This window comes from Macaca mulatta, chromosome 19, assembly GCF_049350105.2.
Source record: "Macaca mulatta isolate MMU2019108-1 chromosome 19, T2T-MMU8v2.0, whole genome shotgun sequence".
NCBI lineage: Eukaryota > Metazoa > Chordata > Mammalia > Primates > Cercopithecidae > Macaca > Macaca mulatta.
Window position 1 is genome coordinate 21,155,589 of NC_133424.1, and position 20,526 is coordinate 21,176,114.

Below are 20,526 nucleotides of genomic sequence, written 5' to 3' on the forward strand. Positions count from 1 at the left end.
CTGTGTGTGTGTGTGTGTGTGTGTGTAGTATTTTTTATTTAGTAGAGACAGGGTCTTGCCATGTTGCCATGGCTGGTCTCAAACTCCTGAACTCAAGTGATCTGACCACCTTGGACTCCAAAATGTTGGGATTACAGGCATGAACCACTGTGCCCAGTTTAATTTTCTGATTACACAAGTGCGTTTCTTTGTGTAATTCATTGTACTTACAATGAACAATTCATTGAGCTTTACATGAATGAATTCTTTGTGCATGTATTTCTGAATGCATGTTATATATCAATAGAAAATTAAATAGTGTGGCCGGGCACGGTGGCTCACGCCTGTAATTCCAGCAGTTTGGGAGGCCGAGGCAGGCAGATCATCTGAGGTTGTGAGTTGGAGACCAACCTGGACAACATGGTGAAACCCTCTCTACTGAAAATACAAAAATTAGCGGGGCATAAGGGCTCACACCTATAATCTCAGTCACTTGGGAAGCTAAGGCATGCGAATTGCTTGAACCTGGGAAGCAGAGGTTGCAGTGAGCTAAGATCAAGCCATTGCACTCCAGCCTGGGTGACAGAACGAGACTGTCTCAAAAAAAATAAAAATAGAAATAAAATAAATAGTACATATTTGCACAAAAATGCTAACTCAGTATTTCAGAATAATGGCATCATTTTGTTTTTTGTTTTATGGTGGAAAACGCTCTCAAGAGATGATCATACAGATTGTAATATTCCAAAAAAGGAATTAAAGCCCTAATCCTTGGGTGGGATGGATGAGACCATAGGTCTTTTTATTTTTGCCTCAATTTGGTACCTGGCATGTTTTTTATTTTAGGGAAATGCAACATTTTTTCCCAGAAAATTTTTTCCTCACAGTAATGATAACCAAAGCCTTGAATGAATGGACTTAGCAAATATTTACAGAACATTCTGCCCAACAACTGCAGAATATACATTCTATTCATCAGCACATGGAACATTCTCCAAGATAGACATATGATAGGCCACAGAACACGTCTCAATAAATTTTTAAAGGCCGGGCACGGTGGCTCAAGCCTGTAATCCCAGCACTTTGGGAGGCCGAGGCGGGTGGATCTCGAGGTCAGGAGATCGAGACTATCCTGGCTAACATGGTGAAACCCCGTCTCTACTAAAAATACAAAAAAAACTAGCCAGGCGTGGTGGCGGGCACCTGTAGTCTCAGCTACTTGGGAGGCTGAGGTGGGAGAATGGCGTGAACCCGGGAGGCGGAGCTTGCAGTGAGCCGAGATCACGCCACTGCACTCCAGCCTGGGAGACACAGCGAGACTCCGTCTCAAAAATAAATAAATAAATAAATAAATAAATAAATAAATAAATAAATAAATTTTTAAAAATTGAAATTATATCAACTACTCTCTCAGATCACAATGGAATAAAATTAGAAATCAATTCCAAAAAAATCCTAAAAACTATACAAATGCATGGAAATTAAATAACCTGCTCACGAAGGGTTTTTGTTTTGTTTCGTTTTGTTTTGTTTTTTTGAGACAGTCTCGCTCTGGTGCCCAAGCTGGAGTGCATTTATGCAATCTCGGCTTACTACAACCTCCACCTCCCGGGTTCAAGTGATTCTCCTGCCTCAGCCTCCCGAGTAGCTGGGACTACAGGTGCAAGCCACCATGCCCTACTAAGTTGTGTATTCTTAGTAGAGACACGGTTTCACCATGTTGTCCAGGATGGAAATGATCTACCCACCTTGGCCTCCCATAGTGCTAGGGTTAGTTACAGGCATGAGTCACTGCACCTGGCCCTGAATAATCTTTAAATAAACAATGAAATCAAGATGGAAATTAAAAATCTCTTTGAACTGAATGACAATAGTGACACAACTTATCAAAACCTCTGGTATACAGCAAAAGCGGTACTAAGAGAAAAGTTTATAGCAGTAAAGGCCTACAGGAAAAAGTCTAAAATAGCACAAATAGACTGTGTAAGGTCACACCTCAAGGAACTAGAGAAGCAGAAACAAACTAAACCCAAACTCAGCAGAACAGAAGAAATAAAGATCAGAGAAGACCTAACTGAGCTGGGAGCGGTGGCTCACACCTGTAATCCTATCACTTTGGGAGGCCAAGGTGGGTGGATCACTTGAGGTCAGGAGTTCGAAACCAGCCTGACCAACAACCCGTCTCTACTAAAAATACAAAAAAATAAATCCAACCGGGCATGGTGGCGGAAGCCTGTAATCCCAGCTACTCCGGAGGCTGAGGCAGGAGAATCGCTTGAAGTTGGGAGGCGGAGGTTGGAGGTTGCAGCGAGCTGGGAGTGTACCACTGCACACTCCAGCCTGGGCAACAAGAGCAAAGCATCATTAAAAAAAAAAACCAACCGAAATTGAAACCAAAAATTCCACAAGGAGATAAATGAAACAAAAAGCTGGTTGTTTGCAAAGATAAACAAAATTGATAGACCATTAGCAAGATTAACCAAGAAAAACAGAGAGAAGATCTGAATAAGCTCAATTAGAAAAAAAATAGAAGATATTACAGGCAATACCACAGAAATACAAAAGATTATTGAATTGCTACCATAAATATCTCTGTGCACAAACTGGAAAACCTAGAGGAGATGCATAAATTCCTGGAAATATGCAATCCTCCTAGATTAAATCAGGAAGAAATAGAAACTCTGAACAGACTGAAAAAAGGTAGCCATATTGAAACAGTAATAAAAATTGCCAACAAAATAACTCTAGGAGCACATGGATTCACAGATATATTTTATCGTCAGACATTCAAAGAAGAATTGATACCAGTCTTACTGAAACTATTCCAAAAGATAAAGAGGAAATCTCTAAATCATTCCATCAAGCCAGTATCACCCTAATAACAAAACCAGGAAAAGACATGACAAAAAAAAAAAAACAACTATACATCAGTATTTCTGATGAACACAGATGATGAAAAATTCTCAGCAAAATACTAGCTAACCAAATACAACAGCATATCAAAAAGATAATACACCATGATCAAGTGCATTTTATACCAAGGATGCAGGAATGGTTTAACATATGCAAGTCAATAAATGTGATATACCACATAAACAGAATTATTTTAAAAATCACATGATTATCTCAATAGATGCAGAAAAACCATCTGACAAAATTCTGCATTGCTTTAGGATTAAAACTCTCGGCAAAATTGGCATGGAGGGGACATACCTTAAGGTAATAAAAGCCATCTGTGGCAAACCCACAGCCTACATTATACTGAATGGGAAAAGGTTGGAAGCACTACCCCTGACAACTAGAACAAGACAAGGATGCCCACTTTCAACCACTTCTATTCGACATAGTACTGGAAGTGTTAGCCAGAGCATTCAGACAAGAGAAAGAAATAAAGGGCATCCAAATTGGTAAACAGGAAGTCAAACTGTGACTGTTCACGGATTGTATTGTATCATCTGATGATATATTATACCTAGAAAACACTGAAGACTCATCTAAAAAGCTCCTAGATCTGAAAAATGAATTCAGTAAAGTTTCAGGATACAAAATCAATGTATATAACTCAGTAGCACTGTTATACACAAACAGCAACCAAACTGAGAATCAAGTCAAGAATTCAAGCCCTGTTACGACAGCTGCAAAAATAATAATAATAATTAGGAATATACTTAACCAAGGACATGAAAGATCTCTACAAGGTAAACACAAAACAGGTTTAAAATAAATTACAGATGGCACTAACAAATGTAAACACATTTTATGCTCATGGATAGGTAGAGTGAATATTGTGAACATGACCATAATGCCAAAAACAATCTACAAATTCCATGTAATCTCCATCAAAATAACATAATCATTCTCCACAGAACTAAAAGAAAAAGAAAAAGAAAAAAAAAGACAATTATAAAATTCATATGGAAGGCCAGGCTCAGTGGCTCCTGCCTGTAATCCCGGCACTTTGGGATGCTGAGACGGGTGGATCACCCAAGGTTGGGAGTTTGAGACCAGTCTGACCAACATGGAGAAACCCCATCTCTACTAAAAATACAAAATTAACTGGGCGTAGTGGCACATGCCTGTAATCCCAGCTACTCAGGAGGCTGAGGCAGGAGAATCACTTGAACTTGGGAAGCGGAGGTTGCAGTGAGCTGAGATCGCACCATTGCACACCAGCCTGAGCAACAAGAGCAAAACTTCGTCTCAAAAAATAAATAAATAAATAAATAAATAAATAAAATTAATATAAAACCAAAAAAGAGCCCGCATAGCCAAAGCAAGACTAAGTAAGAAGAGCAAATCTGGAGGCACAGCATTACCCAATTCAAACTATACCACAAGGCAATATTTACCAAGACAGCATGGTATTAGGATAAAAATAGCATGTAGACCAATGAAACAAAATAGCAAACCCAGAAATAAAGCCAAATACTTAAAGCCAACTAATATTTCACAATGTCAACAAAAACATAGTGTGAAAAGGACACCCGATTCAACAAATGGTGCTGAGATAATTGACAAGCCACATGTAGAATACGGAAATTGGATCTTCATCTCTCACCTTACACAAAAGTCAACTCAACATGGGACAAAGACTTAAATCTAAGACCTGAAGCTATAAAAATTCTAGAAGATAACATCAGAAAAACCGTTTTTGGACCTTGGCTTAGGCAAAGAGTTTATAATCAAGAACCTAAAAGCAAATGCAAAAAAAAATTCCATAAATGAGGCCAGGCGCGGTGGCTCAAGCCTGTAATCCCAGCACTTTGGGAGGCCGAGACGGGCGGATCACGAGGTCAGGAGATCGAGACCATCCTGGCTAACACGGTGAAACCCCGTCTCTACTAAAAATACAAAAAAAACTAGCCGGGCGAGGTGGCGGGCGCCTGTAGTCCCAGCTACTCGGGAGACTGAGGCAGGAGAATGGCATAAACCTGGGAGGCGGAGCTTGCAGTGAGCTGAGATCCGGCCACTGTACTCCAACCTGGGCGGCAGAGCAAGACTCCGTCTCAAAAAAAAAAAAAAAAAAAATTCCATAAATGGGACTTAATTAAACTAAAAACTTCTGCACAACAAAAGAAAAAATCGGCAGAGTAAAGAGAGATAACTCACAGAATAGGAGAAAATCTTCACAAACAAAGCATCCAACAAGATAACTCATATCCAGAATCTACAAAAAACTTGAACAAATTAGCAAGAAAAAAAAAATCCCCTGAAAATGTGGCTGAAGGACATGAATAGACAATTCTCAAAATAAGATATACAAATGACCAACAAATGTATAAATAAATAAATAAATAAAAATGCTTGGAAACCTATCAGTAAGGACCAAACGCCAAATAACCAAAGAAAGAAGGTGAGTCAAGGATGTACTCCTCTGGAGAGCTAGGGTTGCTGAGCTTTGGGAGTCAGCACTGGGCCTGCTTGGAGTTCTAAGCAAATGGAAGAGTTCAATCATGTTTGCACCCGTGATAATGTGTGCTTTGTGTAGGAACAAGACTCTGCTACAGAGTCCCCATGTTGTTGCTGATTGTTGGAGGTTCCTTTGGTCTTTGTGAGTTTTCACAAATCTGATATGATGCTGTGAAGATTAAAACTGATCCCGAGTTGGAAAAAAAACCTTAAAGCGAATAAAGTATCTTTAGAGTTAGAATATGAGAAAATAAAGGACTCCATTTTTGATGGCTTGAAGAATATTCAAGGACTCAGGTCTTGGAAAGATCCTGACCTCTTCCAAAAAGGAAACCAGAAATTCTTAAGACTAAGACTTGAGGCCGGGCACGGTGGCTCACGCCTGTAATCCCAGCACTTTGGGAAGCCGAGGTGGGTGGATCACGAGGTCAGGAGATCAAGAACATCCTGGCTAACGCAATGAAGTCCCGTCTCTACTAAAAAATACAAAGTATTAGCCGGGCGTGGTGGCAGGCTCCTGTAGCCCCAGCTACTTGGGAGGCTGAGGTAGGAGAATGGCGTGAACCCGGGAGGCGGAGCTTGCAGTGAGCCGAGATTGCGCCACTGCACTCCAGCCTGGGCTACAGAGCCAGACTCCCTCTCAAAAAAAAAAAAAAAAAAAAAAAAAAAGACTAAGACAACTTGACTATGCTGATTGTTTTTATTTTTGTTCTTGTTTTAAATAAAAATGTTATCAACTGGACTTTCTAATACATACCCCTATCAAGTGGAAAGAAAATTCCAGGCTCATGGAAACCTGGATATGGGTAATTTGATGGCAGATAATCTTGATAAAAGGTCAAGTACAGGTTTTTTTATACATCCCAATTATTTTATCTGCCGATGAAAGTAACAGTGTTGGCCACATATATTTTAAACCTCAAAATAAAAAATGTGAATACTGAAGAAAAAAAAAAGAAAAGAAAAAATGCTCAACATCACTAATTATCAGGAAAATTCAAATCAAAACCAGAATGTCTCAACATCACTAATTATCAGGAAAATTCAAATCAAAACCAGAATGTTTACACTGTTGGTGGTAACGTAAACTAATACAGTCACTATGGAAAACAGCCAAGGTTTTTGTTTTGTTTTGTTTCTTGTTTTTTAAACAGAGTCTCGCTCCCTCACCCAGGCTGGAGTGCAGTGGCACGATCTCAGCTCACTGCAACCTCCCCCTCCCAAGTTCAAGCAATTCTTCTGTCTCAGTCGCCCAAATAGCTGAAATTACAGGCACATGCCACCACGCCCAGCTAATTTTTGTTTTTTTTTTTTGTTTGTTTGTTTGTTTGTTTGTTTGTTTTTGAGACGGAGTCTCGCTCTGTCGCCCAGGCTGGGGTGCAGTGGCCAGATCTCAGCTCCCTGCAAGCTCCGCCTCCCGGGTTCCCGCCATTCTCCTGCCTCAGCCTCCTGAGTAGCTGGGACTACAGGCGCCCGCCACCTCGCCCGGCTAGTTTTTTGTACTTTTTAGTAGAGACGGGGTTTCACCGTGTTAGCCAGAATGGTCTTGATCTCCTGACCTCGTGATCCGCCCGTCTCGGCCTCCCAAAGTGCTGGGATTACAGGCTTGAGCCACCGCACCCGGCCAATTTTTGTATTTTTATTAGAGACGGGGTTTCACTTTGTTGGTCAGGCTGCTCTTGAACTCATGACCTCAGGTGATCCACCCGTCTTGACCTCCCAAAGTGCTGGGATTACAGGCGTGAGTCACCATGCCCATCCCATCAGGGGATTTTTTAAAGAACTAAAAGTAGAACTACCATTTGATTCAGCAATCCTACTACTATTTACATGCAGACAAAAGTCATTATGTAAAAAGACACTTGCACATACATGTTTATAGCAGCACAATTTGCAATTGTAAAAATATGGAACCAGCCTAAATGCCAATCAGCTATCAAGTAAAGCAAATGTGATATATATGTATATATCATGAAATACTCAGCCATAAAACAAAAAAATGAACAATGACATTCACAGCAACTTGGATAAAGTTGAAAACCACTATTCTTTTTTTTTTTTTTTTTTGAGACGGAATCTCATCCTGTCACCCTAACTGGAGTGCAGAGGCATGATCTCGGCTCACTGCAACCTCCACCTCCCAGGTTCAAGCAATTCTCCCGCCTCAGCCTCCCGAGTAACTGGGACTACAGGTGTGTGCCACCACACCTGGCTAATTTTTTGTATTTTTAATAGAGACTGGGTTTCACCATGTTGGCCAGGCTGGTCTTGAACTGCTGACCTCAGGTAATCTGCCCACCTCAGCCTCCCAAAGTGCTGAGATTACAGGTGTGAGCCACCGTGCCTGGCCTGAAGACCATTACTCTAAGTGAAGTAACTCAGGAATATAAAACCAGACATTGGCCGGGCACGGTGGCTCACGCCTGTAATCCCAGCACTTTGGGAGGCCAAGACGGGTGGATCACGAGGTCAGGAGATCGAGACCATCCTGGCTAACACAGTGAAACCCCGTCTCTACTAAAAAATACAAAAAAATAGCCGGGCGAGGTGGTGGGCGCCTGTAGTCCCAGCTACTCAGGAGGCTGAGGCAGGAGAATGGCGCAAACCCGGGAGGCGGAGCTTGCAGTGAGCTGAGATCCGGCCACTGCACTCCAGCCTGGGCGACAGAGTGAGACTCCGTCTCAAAAAAAAAAAAAAAAAACAAAAAAACAAACATCATACGTTCTCACTTAGAAGTCGGAGACAAGCTATGGGGATTCAAAAGTATAAGAATTATATAATGGACTCCAGGGACTCAAGGGGAGGAGTGCAAGAGGAGTGAGGGTTAAAAGACTACACATTGGGTACAGTGTACACTGCTTAGTTGCTGGGTGCTACAAAACCTCAGAAATCACCACTAAAGAAGCTATGTAATTGAATACCACCTGTACCCCAAAAACTATTAGAATAATAATAATAACAAAAATTTCCAAAAATACCCACGTAAGTTTATATGTGTTGGCATTTTTTGGTGTTGTTTTTTTTTTTTAATTTTTTGGTGTTTTTTTTTTTTTTTTCCAAGATGGAGTTTCGCTCTTGTTGCCTAGGCTGGATTGCAATGGCGTGATCTCAGCTCACCGCAACCTCAGCCCCCTGGGTTTAAGCAATTCTCCTGCCTCAGACTCCCGAGTAGCTCGGATTACAGGCATGCACCACTATGCCCAGCTAATTTTGTATTTTTAGTATTTTCTCCATGTTGGTCAGGGTGGTCCTGATCTCCCGACCTCAAGTGATCTGCCCACCTTGGCCTCCCAAAGTGCTGGGATTACAAGCATGAGCCACTGCGCCCAGCCTGGCATTTTTTTAGAAATGATCTCACTCTCTCACCCAGGATCATGGCTCACTGCAGCCTCGAGCTCCTGGGCTCAGGCAATCCTCCTGCCTAAGCCTCCTGAATAGCAGGTAATACAGGTGTAGGCCACCACGCCCAGCTAATTTTTGTATATTTTGTAGACATGGGCTTTTGCCATATTGGTATCAAATTTCTGAGTTTAAACAGACTTTGTGTCTTGTCCTCCCAAAGTGCTGGGATTACAACTATGAGCCACCATGCCTGACTGGAATCTTCTTTTTATATGATATAGAAAAGCTAAATATATTTAGATCTGTTAGTTTACAGAAAATTTGAAAAAAAAATCTTTTATTAAAAATATAGGCCAGGCGTGGTGGCTCATCACGAGGTCAGGAGATCGAGACCATCCTGGCTAACACAGTGAAAACCCATCTCTACTAAAAATACAAAAAAATTCGCTGGGCGTGGTGGCAGATGCCTGTAGTCCCAGCTACTCGGGAGGCAGGAGAATGGCGTGAACCCAGAAGGCGGCAGAGCTTACAGTGAGTGGAGACTGCGCCACTGAGCTCTAGCCTTGGTGACAGAGCGAGACTCCATCTCAAAAAAATAAATAAATAAAATATAAAATAATACATATATATATATATATATATATTTTTTTTTTTTTCCTCCAGCTGAACTTTGTAACAATTCCAACTGAACATGAAGTTTCCTAGCCAGAACTCAGAGGAGGGAATGAATCCGGTGTGCAGACTTGACAGATGCAGAGGCACGGAAGTCCTGCTTGCTCTCTCAGCAGGGAGGCTTGTAGCCTGTGGCAAGTTTCCAGGCCTGTGGCAAATTCCCACTGCCTGGAAACAAGCTCGGTGCTGTTGGGGGGTGCATGGTGGGAGCTAGACTGGCCTTTTGGGTTGTATGGGAGCTGGGTGAGGCCTGTTACTGCCTGCTTTTTCCTACTTTCCTGACAACCTGCATCACACAGCAGAGGCAATCATAGTCCTCCTGGGAACATAACTTCATTGACCTAGGAACCTCACCCACTTCCCCTACAGCAGCCACAGCAAGCCCCACCCAAAGGGAGTCTGAGCTTAGACTTGCCTAGCTCTGCCCCCACCTGATGGGCCTTCCCTCTGTACCTTCGTAGCTGAAGACTAAGGGCATATACTCTTGGGAATTCTAGGGCCTCACCCACCACCTGGTTCTCCTCATACTACCACAGCTGATGCTCTCTGGAAAGTGCCTCCTCCCAGCAGAAGGCCAACTAGCCCAAACATAGAGCATTAAACCACCGAAGCTGAGAACCCTCACAGAGTCCATTTCACCCCTCTGCTACCTGCCCCAGAACAGGTGCTGGTATTCATGGCTGAGAGACTCATATACAGTTCACATCACAGGACTCTGTGAAGACAACCACAAGTACAAGCATAGATCTGGGTAGACTTGCTGGGTGGCTAGATCCAGAAGAGAGACAACAATTAGTGCAGCTAGGCTCACAGGAAGCCATATACATGGAAAAGGGGGAAAGTACTACATTAAGGGAACACCCCATGGGACAAAAGAATCTGAATAACAGCCTTCAGCCCTAGACCTTTCCTCTGACAGAGGCTACCCAGATGAGAAGAAACCAGAAAATCAATTCTGGTAATATGTCAATACAAAGCTCTTTATCTCCCCCAAACAATCACACTAGCTCTCTAGCAATCCATCCAAACAAAAAAGAAATCCCTGATTTACCTGAAAAAGAATTCAGGAGGGCCGGGCACCGTGGCTCACTCCTGTAATCCCAGCACTTTGGGAGGCCGAGATGGGCAGATCACGAGGTCAGGAGTTCAAGACCAACCTGACCAACATGGTGAAACCCCGTCTCTACTAAAAGTACAAAAATTAGCCGGGCATGGTGGCACATGCCTGTAATCCCAGCTACTCAGAGGGCTGAGGCAGGAGAATCACTTGAACCCGGGAGGCGGAGGTTGAAGTGAGCTGAGATTGTGCCATTGCACTCAAGCCTGGGTGACAGAGTGACACTCTGTCTCAAAAAAAAAATAAAAAATAGGCCAGGCATGGTGGCTCACACCTGTAATCCCAGCACTCTGGGCGGCCAAGGTGGGTGGATCACCTGAGGTTGGGAGTTTGAGACCAGCCTGACCAACATGGAGAAACCCCATCTCTACTAAAAATACAAAATTAGCCAGACGTGGTGGAGCATGCCTGTAATCCCAGCTACTTGGGAGGCTGAGGCAGGAGAATCGCTTGAACCCGGGAGGCGGAGGTTGCAGTGAGCCAAGCCTGAGCCATTGCACTCCAGCCTGGGAAACAAAAGTGAAACTCCATCTCAAAAATAATAATAATAATAAATGAATAAAATAAAAAATAAGTGAAGGGAGAAATATGCAAGGAAATAACATGAAGAAAAAACAATCAGAACGTCAGGAAACATTGGATAGACTTATAAAAATGCAAAATGCTCTGGAAACTCTCAGCAATATAATTGAACAAGTATAAGAAAGAAATTCAGAGCTCAAAGACAAGATCTTTGAATTAACACAATCCAGCAAAGACAAAAAAAAGAAAATACGAACAAAACCTTCAAGAAGTCTGAGATTACGTTAAACAACCAAACCTAAGAATAACTGGTGTTTCTGAAAAAGAAGAAAAATATAAAAGTTTGGAAAACATAATTGGACAAATAATTGAGGAAAACTTCTCTGGTTTTGCCAGAGACCTAGACACTCAAACACAAAAAGCACAAATAATACCTGGGAAAATCATCGCTGAAAGATCATCACCTAATCACATTGTCATCAGGTTATCTAACTTTAAGATGAAGGACAGAATCATATCATATATATATATATATATATATATATATACACACACACACACACACACACACACACACACACACAATGGAATACTACTCAGCCATAAAAAGGAATGAATTAATAACATTTGCAGTGACCTGGATAAGGTTGGAGACTATTATTCTAAGTGAAGTAACTCAGGAATGGAAAACCAAACATCAAATGTTCTCACTGACATGTGAGAGCTAAGCTATGAGTATGCAAAGGCATAAGAATGATGCAATGGACTTTGGGGATGTTGGGGAAAGAATGGGAGGGGGACGAGGGATAGAAGACTACAAATATGGTGCAGTGTATACTGCTTAGTTGATGGGTGTGCCAAAATCTCACAAATTACCACTAAATAACATAATACCACCTATACCCCAGTAACTTATGGGAAAAAAGAGACTTGAAAAAAAATACAAAAATTAGCCAGGCATAGTTGTCATGCCTGTAATCCCAGCTACTTGGGAGGCTGAGGGGAGAATCACTTAAACCTGGGAGGTGGAGGTTGCAGTGAGGCAAAATTGTGCCATTGCACTCCAGCCTGAGTCATAGAGTGAAACTCTGTCTCAAAAAATATATATATAAAATAAAACTAGTAATCCAGGCAAAACAAAAATTAATCGTACATTATGAAAATACTCTGCCACATTTTTATACTAAATCAGCCAGTATTGAAATTTTTTAGATGTGCCATTTGAATAAACTGTGTTCCAAGTCAAATTATCTAAGATAACTTCACAGTTATCAGTGCTATGTACCTAAATTGAAGAAACAAACATGATATTTAAGAGGACATAATAAGTGTGAACTCATGGAGAATCTAGACAGCAGTGACTTGTTCATTCCTGAGTTCTTAAAGCTTCCTTTATCAAAAGCACTGCATTTTATTACTCGCCACAGAAAAGATAAAAAATAGTCTAAGTTGGCGGGGCACGGTGGCTCACGCCTGTAATCCCAGCACTTTGGGAGGCCGAGGCCAGCAGATCACCTGAGGTCGGGAGTTCGAGACCAGCCTGACCAACATGGAGAAACCCCGACTCTACTAAAAATACAAAATTACCTGGGCATGGTGGCGCATGCCTGTAATCCCAGCTACTTCAGAGGCTGAGGCAGGAGAATCACTTCAACCAGACAGGCAGAGGTTGCAGTGAGCTGAGATCACGCCACTGCCCAGCCTGGGCAACAAGAGTAAAACTCCGTCTCAAAAAAATATATAATAATAACAATAATCTAAGTTAAATATAAATTAAATGTATGTGTGTGTGGTGACTATCCTAATTACTAAAATAGGTTAGGACCATTTTTTTTTTCTCTCAAACATATAATCTGAGAAGACAATCAAAACTTCATGTACCTTTCTGCTACCTGAGGAACTATTTAAGCATTTATACAAAAATTTTATTGAATTGTCATGTTTAATACATATTTTCTCGTAGAATGAAAGCTTTCTCATGGGAAAAGTCTGATATTATAACAGTAGCTTACAGGATATTAAAAAATATGTTTTGCTCATGGGACGCTTCTGAAAAAGTCTCCAATAATAAACATACTTACTTCGGCAGGGAGCCATGGTGGCTCACGCCTGCAATCCCAGCACTTTGGGAGACCGAGAAGGGTGTATTACGAGGTCAGGAGTTCAAGACCAGCCTGGCCAAGATGGTGAAACCCTGTCTCTACTAAAAATACACAAATTAGCCGGGCGTGGTGGTGGGTGCCTGTAATCCCAGCTACTCAGGAGGTTGAGGCAGAGAATCGCTTGAACCCAGGAGGCAAGGGCTGCAGTGAGCTTAAGGGAGGAGACCACTCCTCAAATTGTCTTATGCCCAATTTCTGCCTCCAAAGAAAGAAGAAATAAAAACTAAAAGGCAGAAACAAAATCCACAGGCAGACAGCCCAGCGCCACACCCTGGGCCTGGTAGTTAAAGATCGACCCCTGACCTAATCGGTTCTATTATCTATAGATTACAGACATTGTATAGAAATGCACTGTGAAAATCCCTGTCCTGTTTTGTTCAGATCTAATTACCAGTGCATGCAGCCCCCAGTCATGTACCCTCTGCTTGCTCAATCGATCACGACCCTCTCACACGGACCCCCTTGGAGTTGTGAGCCCTTAAAAGGGACAGGAATTGCTTTCGGGGAGCTTGGTTGTTGGAGACGTGAGTCTTGCCGAAGCTCCTGGCCGAATAAAGCCCTTCCTTCTTTAACTTGGTGTCTGAGGGGTTTTGTCTGAGGCTTGTCCTACTACAAGCTGAGATCGCGCCACTGCACTCCAGCCTGGGCAACAGAGTGAGACTCTGTCTCAGAAAAGAAAAAAACAACAACAAAAAAACTATTTCACTGGAGAAGTTATAAAACTGTTAAATAAGGTATTACAGATACAATAGTATTGAGAAAATCGAACTAAATTGACAGGATTGCTTTTGTAATTGCAGATTGATGACAGTCAGATTCACTGAGAGTGAAAAACTGTGATGGCTATTATAAAATTGTCATTGGATGGCTTATGTACCAGATAATGGAACCTCATGTGTGTTCTGTTACTGAAGTTTATATGACTAAATGCAGCAAGGCTTTAATGCATTATGGCGAAGCATATTTTCACCAGGTGAACAACGCTTTTATGGTCTACTGACTGAGGACAGTAAACCCTTTATAATCTTACTGAGTCTGCTTGCCATCTATACTGCAAGACTTCAGGACCCCGAACCTTGTGTTGATAACCTCACAACTGAGAAGAGGCCCTCCGAACTCTTGCAATTGTATGCCCATTGGAGATTTTTTTTTTTTTTGAGATGGAGTCTAGCTGTGTTGGCCAGGCTGGAGTGCAGTGACTCGATCTCGGCTCACTGCAAACTCCGCCTCCTGGGTTCTGCAAGCGCCGCCTGCTGGATTCATGCCATTCTCCTGCCTCAGCCTCACTAGTAGCTGGGGCTACAGGCGCCCACCACGACGCCCGGCTAATTGTTTTGTATTTTTAGTATAGACGGTGTTTCACCGTGTTAGCCAGGATGGTCTCGATCTTCTGACCTCATGATCCAGCCGCTCGGTCTCCCAAAGTGCTGGGATTACAAGTGTGAGCCACCGCGCCCGGCCAGAGATCTTAAGGTTAAGTTAAACGGGGAAGTTTCTCTTGAAAAGCAGATGGCAGCATTGATGTAGATCGCTTTCTTCACAAGATGAAAAATCAAGACATCTCTGCTATCATGACACTCTTAGATTACTGTTTTTTTCTTATGGGTCTGCAAACAACGGAAATAAAAAGGGGCCTCTTGTGTGCACTCATGGGGTACATTTTTATATGTAGATTTTGCAGCCTACATTATATATGAACCAACTTATGCCTTCATAAGTAAAAGATGAAGGGCCAATGAGGGTGAGAAATTTTAATGGGACATATGTTGCCTCATAATATCAGAAACAGAATATTGTTTCATTGCCGTTAACCTAATTCATAAGTTAAAGAGAACTTATTCAAAATAGATTATAGAGCATTGCCGGGAGACCATTACTCTTCTGAATGACTATCATTTGTTAGGTCTTTTTGTTCCCCATGGTTTACAATAAATGAGGCAGTGGTTAGAAATTTATTCCCCATAATAGGGCTTTATAGCATATTCTATTGTAAAGGCCACGGTTACACAATAGACTTTAATTTTTCTTACTAAAGTTGTGCAAAATAATAGAATTTCTCTAGATTAGTTACTGGATGAACAGAGAAGTATCTGTGCAGTTGCTAAAACTTGTAGTTGCATATGGAAAAATACATCGGGTATTACAGAGATTCAGTTGTAGGAGATTAATAAATAGGCTGCTTGGTTGAAATGAGGAGACCATTAATTTAGCTAATTATTTGACCTATTTAATGTTAGATGGTAGGGTTCATAAGACCCTGGCTAAAAAGCATACTTGAGGCCAGGCATGGTGGCTCACGCCTGTAGCACTTTGGGAAGCCGAGGTGGGCAGATCACGAGGTCAAGAGTTCGAGACCATCCTGGCCAACATGGTGAAACCCCCTCTCTCCTGAAAATACAAAAATTAGCTGGGCATGGTGGTTCTTGCGCCTGTAGTCCCAGCTACTCGGGAGGCCAAGGCAGGAGAATCGCTTGAACCAGGAGGCAGAGGTGGAGGTTGCAGGGAGCCGAGCTCGTGCCACTGCATTCCAGCTCTGCAAAAGAGCGAGATTCCGTCTCTAAAAAAAAAAAAAGCATACTTGAAGCTCTTGTTATCATCCTTCTTATAGTCAAAATAGTAGTCTCGCTACTGCAGTGTATTCTCTCAAAAGTTATAAATATTTGCATGCAGTTATCTCTAGAATGTCAAATGGTCTCTCTTTAACTGCAATCACAAAAACTCAAATGCATATGTGACCATGAGGACACCATAACCTATGAATGACCTGATAGGGACAAAAACTAAAAATAATGGAAACTGAGAGTGGCATTAAGACACTGAGTTTTGGTCATACTCTTACCTATGTGAGAACTTAACCAAAAGGGGGGGATTTTATAAACAAAATTATTGAAGGCCATCATTCTGGACTGAGCTTGTGCGTTAGGCCCAAAGAGACTAAACCAAACCAAATGGAGTCACTCGTGTTCATGTGACATAATCAAGCTGAAAATGTAAGGAAATAGGTAGATCCTAAAACAGGCCAGGTTTGGTTGTTCTTTTGAAAACAGCAGATTTCAACACAAGGAGGTCACCTCTACTGTAACCCTTAAAAAAATAATAATAACCTGAAGTCCTTGTTTCCACTTTACAAAAGCTACAGTTCGGCTATTTCACAGTGGGATTTGAGAATAAAGAAGTACGTTTTTGATGGTGACAGAATAATATCAATGTCTAAAGTTCTGGTCTATCTCTCAAAATTGAGAAGATGATCAAAAGGGAGAGACTGTTAAATTAATTATCCCTAAAGCTGCTCCCTTTTCTGTTTAACTTTGGTCACTAGGTTTTTTTAAACATAGTAAACTGAAACCTAACTGGATATATACATAGACTGTATTCCATTATTGTGCCAAAAATTGTGTTTTTGCCAATAAAAGGACATCAAGTGTTCAAATTATGTTTAAGGCAAATCCCAACCTGTAATCAATCTGGCTGTTTCTGTACCTCACTTCCATTTTCTGTATGTCACTTTGCTTTTTCCGTCTACAAATCTGTTCTCATCATGTGGCTTTGCTAGAGTCTCTCTGAGCCTACTCTGGATCCACCAGCTGCCCGATTTGCAAATCATTCTATGCTCTATTAAACTCTGTTAAATTTAATTTATGTAAAGTTTTAAAGTTTTTCTCTTTTAAAAGTTTTCAAATGTTTTGTTTTCTCTCTCTCTCTCTTTTTTTTTTCTTGAGACGGAGTTTCGCTCTTGTTGCCCAGGCTGGAGTGCAGTGGCATGATCTCGGCTCACTGCAACCTCAGCCTCCCAGGTTCAAGCGATTCTCCTGCCTCAGCCTCCTGGGTAGCTGGGATTACAGATATGTGCCATCATGCCTGGCTAATTTTGTATTTTTAGTAGAGACAGGGTTTCCCCATGTTGGTCAGGCTGATCTCGAACTCCTGACCTCAGGTGATCCACCCACCTCAGCCTCCCAAAGTGCTGGGATTACAGGTGTGAGGCACCGCACAGCCTAGTTTTCAAATATTTTCTCTTTTTTTTGAGATGGAGTCTCGCTCTGTTACCCAGGCTGGAGTGCAGTGGTGTGATCTCAGCTCACTGCAAGCTGCGCCTTCCGGATTCATGCCATTCTCCTGCCTCACCCTCCCAAGTAGCTGGGACTACAGGCACCCACCACCATGCATGGCTAATTTTTTGTATTTTTAGTAGAGACAGCTTTTCACCATGTTAGCCAGGATAGTCTCGATCTCCTGACCTTGTGATCTGCCTGTCTCGGCCTCCCAAAGTGCTGGGATTACAGGTGTGAGCCACAGTGCCTGGCTCAATTTTTTTTTTTTTTTTTTTTTTTTTTTGAGACGGAGTCTCGCTCTGCCGCCCAGGCTGGAGTGCAGTGGCCGGATCTCAGCTCACTGCAAGCTCTGCCTCCCGGGTTCAGGCCATTCTCCTGACTCAGCCTCCCGGGTAGCTGGGACTACAGGCGCCCGCCGCCTCGCCCGGCTAGTTTTTATTTTTGTATTTTTTTTTTTTTAGTAGAGACGGGGTTTCACCGTGTTAGCCAGGATGGTCTCGATCTCCTGACCTCGTGATCCGCCCGTCTCGGCCTCCCAAAGTGCTGGGATTACAGGCTTGAGCCACCGCGCCCAGCCTGAGCCACCGTGCCCGGCCTCAAATATTTTCTATGATAAAAATAAATAATGTGCTGTTGGACTTTGATTTTCTAAACTCATCCCTCAGCTATTTCCTCAAATTATTCTGTCTTCAAAATGCTTATCCAATTTTTATTTTATTTATTTATTTATTTTTTTGAGACAGAGTCTCATTTTACCTCCCAGTGTGGATAGCAGTGGTGCAGCCAATCATGGCTTACTGCAGCCTTGACCTTCCAGGCTCAAGCAGTCCTCCTGCCTCTGCCACCTAAGTATTGGGACTACAGGCATGCACCACCATGGCTGGCTAATTATTTTCTTTCTTTTTTTTTTTTTTTTTGAGACAGAGTCTGGCTCTGTCGTCCAGGCTGGAGTGCGGTGGCCGGATCTCAGCTCACTGCAAGCTCCGCCTCCCGGGTTTACGCCATTCTCCTGCCTCAGCCACCCGAGTAGCTGGGACTACAGGCGCCTGCCACTTCGCCCGGCTAGTTTTTTGTATTTTTTTAGTAGAGACAGGGTTTCACCGTGTTAGCCAGGATGGTCTCGATCTTCTGACCTCGTGATTCGCCCGTCTCAGCCTCCCAAAGTGCTGGGATTACAGGCTTGAGCCACCGCGCCCGGCATTTTTTTCATTTTTTTTCATGGAAACAAAATCTTATTATGTTGCCCAGGCTGCACCGGAACTCCCGAGTTCAAATTCTCCCATCTGAGCCACCCAAAGTGCTAGGAATACAGGTCTGAGCCACCATGTTTGCAAAATGGTAGCAATTTTTCATCCCTCCTGTATCCATGCCCAATGCCAGATGCTTTTACAGTTGTTTCCATCAAGATTCAGAATCTGTTTTCCAAACCCTAGATCAGCCTGGCCTTATTTGCTTAGGGCAGTAGAAACCTGTGAACATGGCAATGGGCTAGTTTGGGGCCTAGGCTCAAATGGTCTTGAATGCTTCTGTTTTTCTTTTAGAATGTTGACATCGCCTTGGAAAAAATCCCATGTTGGCCAGCTGGAAAATAAGATATCATGGGGAGGAGAAGCAAGGTGTCCCTGTTGACAACCCCACAAGCAGAACATCACCCCCAGAAGCACAGCTGCCTAGTCAACGAGCAGCTGACGACACATGTCTGAAGGAGCTCAGCTGAAACCAGAAGAATGGCCCCACTGAGCCCAGCCTAAATGGCTGACCATCTCAATTATGAACTAATAAGTTTTGGATGATTTGTTATGCTGCAATAGCTAACTAATACATGCACTCACTGCAGATAGGATGCCAGGATTCAATGACAGGTTGATTACTAGTTATCTTCTAACAGTGGGCACCCTATAGGTACTGATTTTTTCCCCTGATTTAAAGTTGGGTGACTTGTAAGAGAATGTTGAGTAATGCAGAAATACAGGTAGACATGTATGTATGTGATTGGTGCTTATACCCACACACCCTCCACACCACAGGAAAAAACAGATAACCATACTCTGACAATTAGGGCCAAGGCCAAATAGCAAAATAAGCTTGCTTTTAATCTATCTTCTCCATATCTAAGCATTGGAGGTCAAGCGTGTGGACAGAATTGAAGACACAGAGTTTTTTTATCCTGTGACCCCAACATCCTTTGTTCACTGTCTGATCTCTGGAAGAAAAGTGGACAACAGGTGGCCAGCAGTGGTCTACGTGCAGTTATTTTATTCCTGCTGCCACCTGCTCTTTTGATGGCCACTATCTATTCCACCCTTAGAACTGAAGAAAGATGTTGGTAGGGAGAGGCTCTGCCTTCACTTCTGGCAGAAAAGGAATGTTCAGTTCATTCACCCCCCTGACATCAGAGCTGCACTTCAATGTGGCAGCTATTGGCCATGTGTGCCTCCTGAGTGACTGGAATGTGGCTGGTCTGAACTGTGATGTGCTAGAAAGGTAATATACAGAGTTAGTTTCAAATGTTTATATACATTATTAATAATTACACATTCCTCACACATTACAATGATAATATTATGGACATATTGGGTTAATTAAATTGTTACAATCGATTCAACCTGTTCCTTGTTTCTTTTTCAAGTTTGTCTTCTAGAAAATTTAAGATTCACATGTGGCCCACATTTTATTTCAGGAGATTACCTCCTTTTTAAAATCTCAGGCTGCCTGTTCAAAGGACTGGAGCCAGGAAGGTCATAAAATCTGAAATTTTAAAATAATTATTGTTACATTCTTTTCATTTTTGAATAGCCACTATATATATATATGTGTGTGTGTGTGTGTATACGTGTGTGTGTGTATATATATATATATGTGGTTTTTTTTTTTTTTTTTTTTTTTTTTTTACACAGAGCTTTGCTCTTGTTGCCCAGGCTGGAGTGCAATGGTACAATCTCCGCTCACCGCAACCTCCGCCTCCCAGGTTCAAGCGGTTCTCCTGCCTCAGCCTCCCGAGTACCTGGAATAATAGGCATGGGCCACCACGCCCGCCTAATTTTGTATTTTTTGTAAGGACTGGGTTTCTCCATGTTGGTCAGGCTGGTCTCCAACTCCCGACCTCAGGTGATCTGCCCCCCAGCCCTTCCAAAGTGTTGGGATTACCGGCGTGAGCCACCGCGCCCGGCCCCATATATTATTTATAAGTGCATATGACCTTATATACAAGGTTAAATGCAAATAACCTCTGCGGTGGGCCTGGCTCAGCTCGGCGAGGAAGCCCTGTCAG

The 20,526-nt window shown here is 42.4% G+C and overlaps 3 protein-coding genes across 3 annotated transcripts in view; 2 read left to right on the forward strand and 1 right to left on the reverse strand.

The window, feature by feature from the left end:
• LOC114674171 (uncharacterized) overlaps positions 1 to 19,855 on the forward strand; it is a 71,064-nt gene extending 51,209 nt beyond the window's left edge. Inside the window, exon 8 of the mRNA XM_077977128.1 lies at positions 18,797 to 19,855. Coding sequence (XP_077833254.1) covers positions 18,797 to 18,884 — 88 coding nt within the window. The 3' untranslated portion in view covers positions 18,885 to 19,855. The remainder of the gene's footprint in view (positions 1 to 18,796) is intronic.
• LOC693803 (uncharacterized) overlaps positions 1 to 20,526 on the reverse strand; it is a 529,045-nt gene that overhangs the window by 238,848 nt on the left and 269,671 nt on the right.
• LOC720437 (uncharacterized) overlaps positions 1 to 20,526 on the forward strand; it is a 219,864-nt gene that overhangs the window by 84,109 nt on the left and 115,229 nt on the right.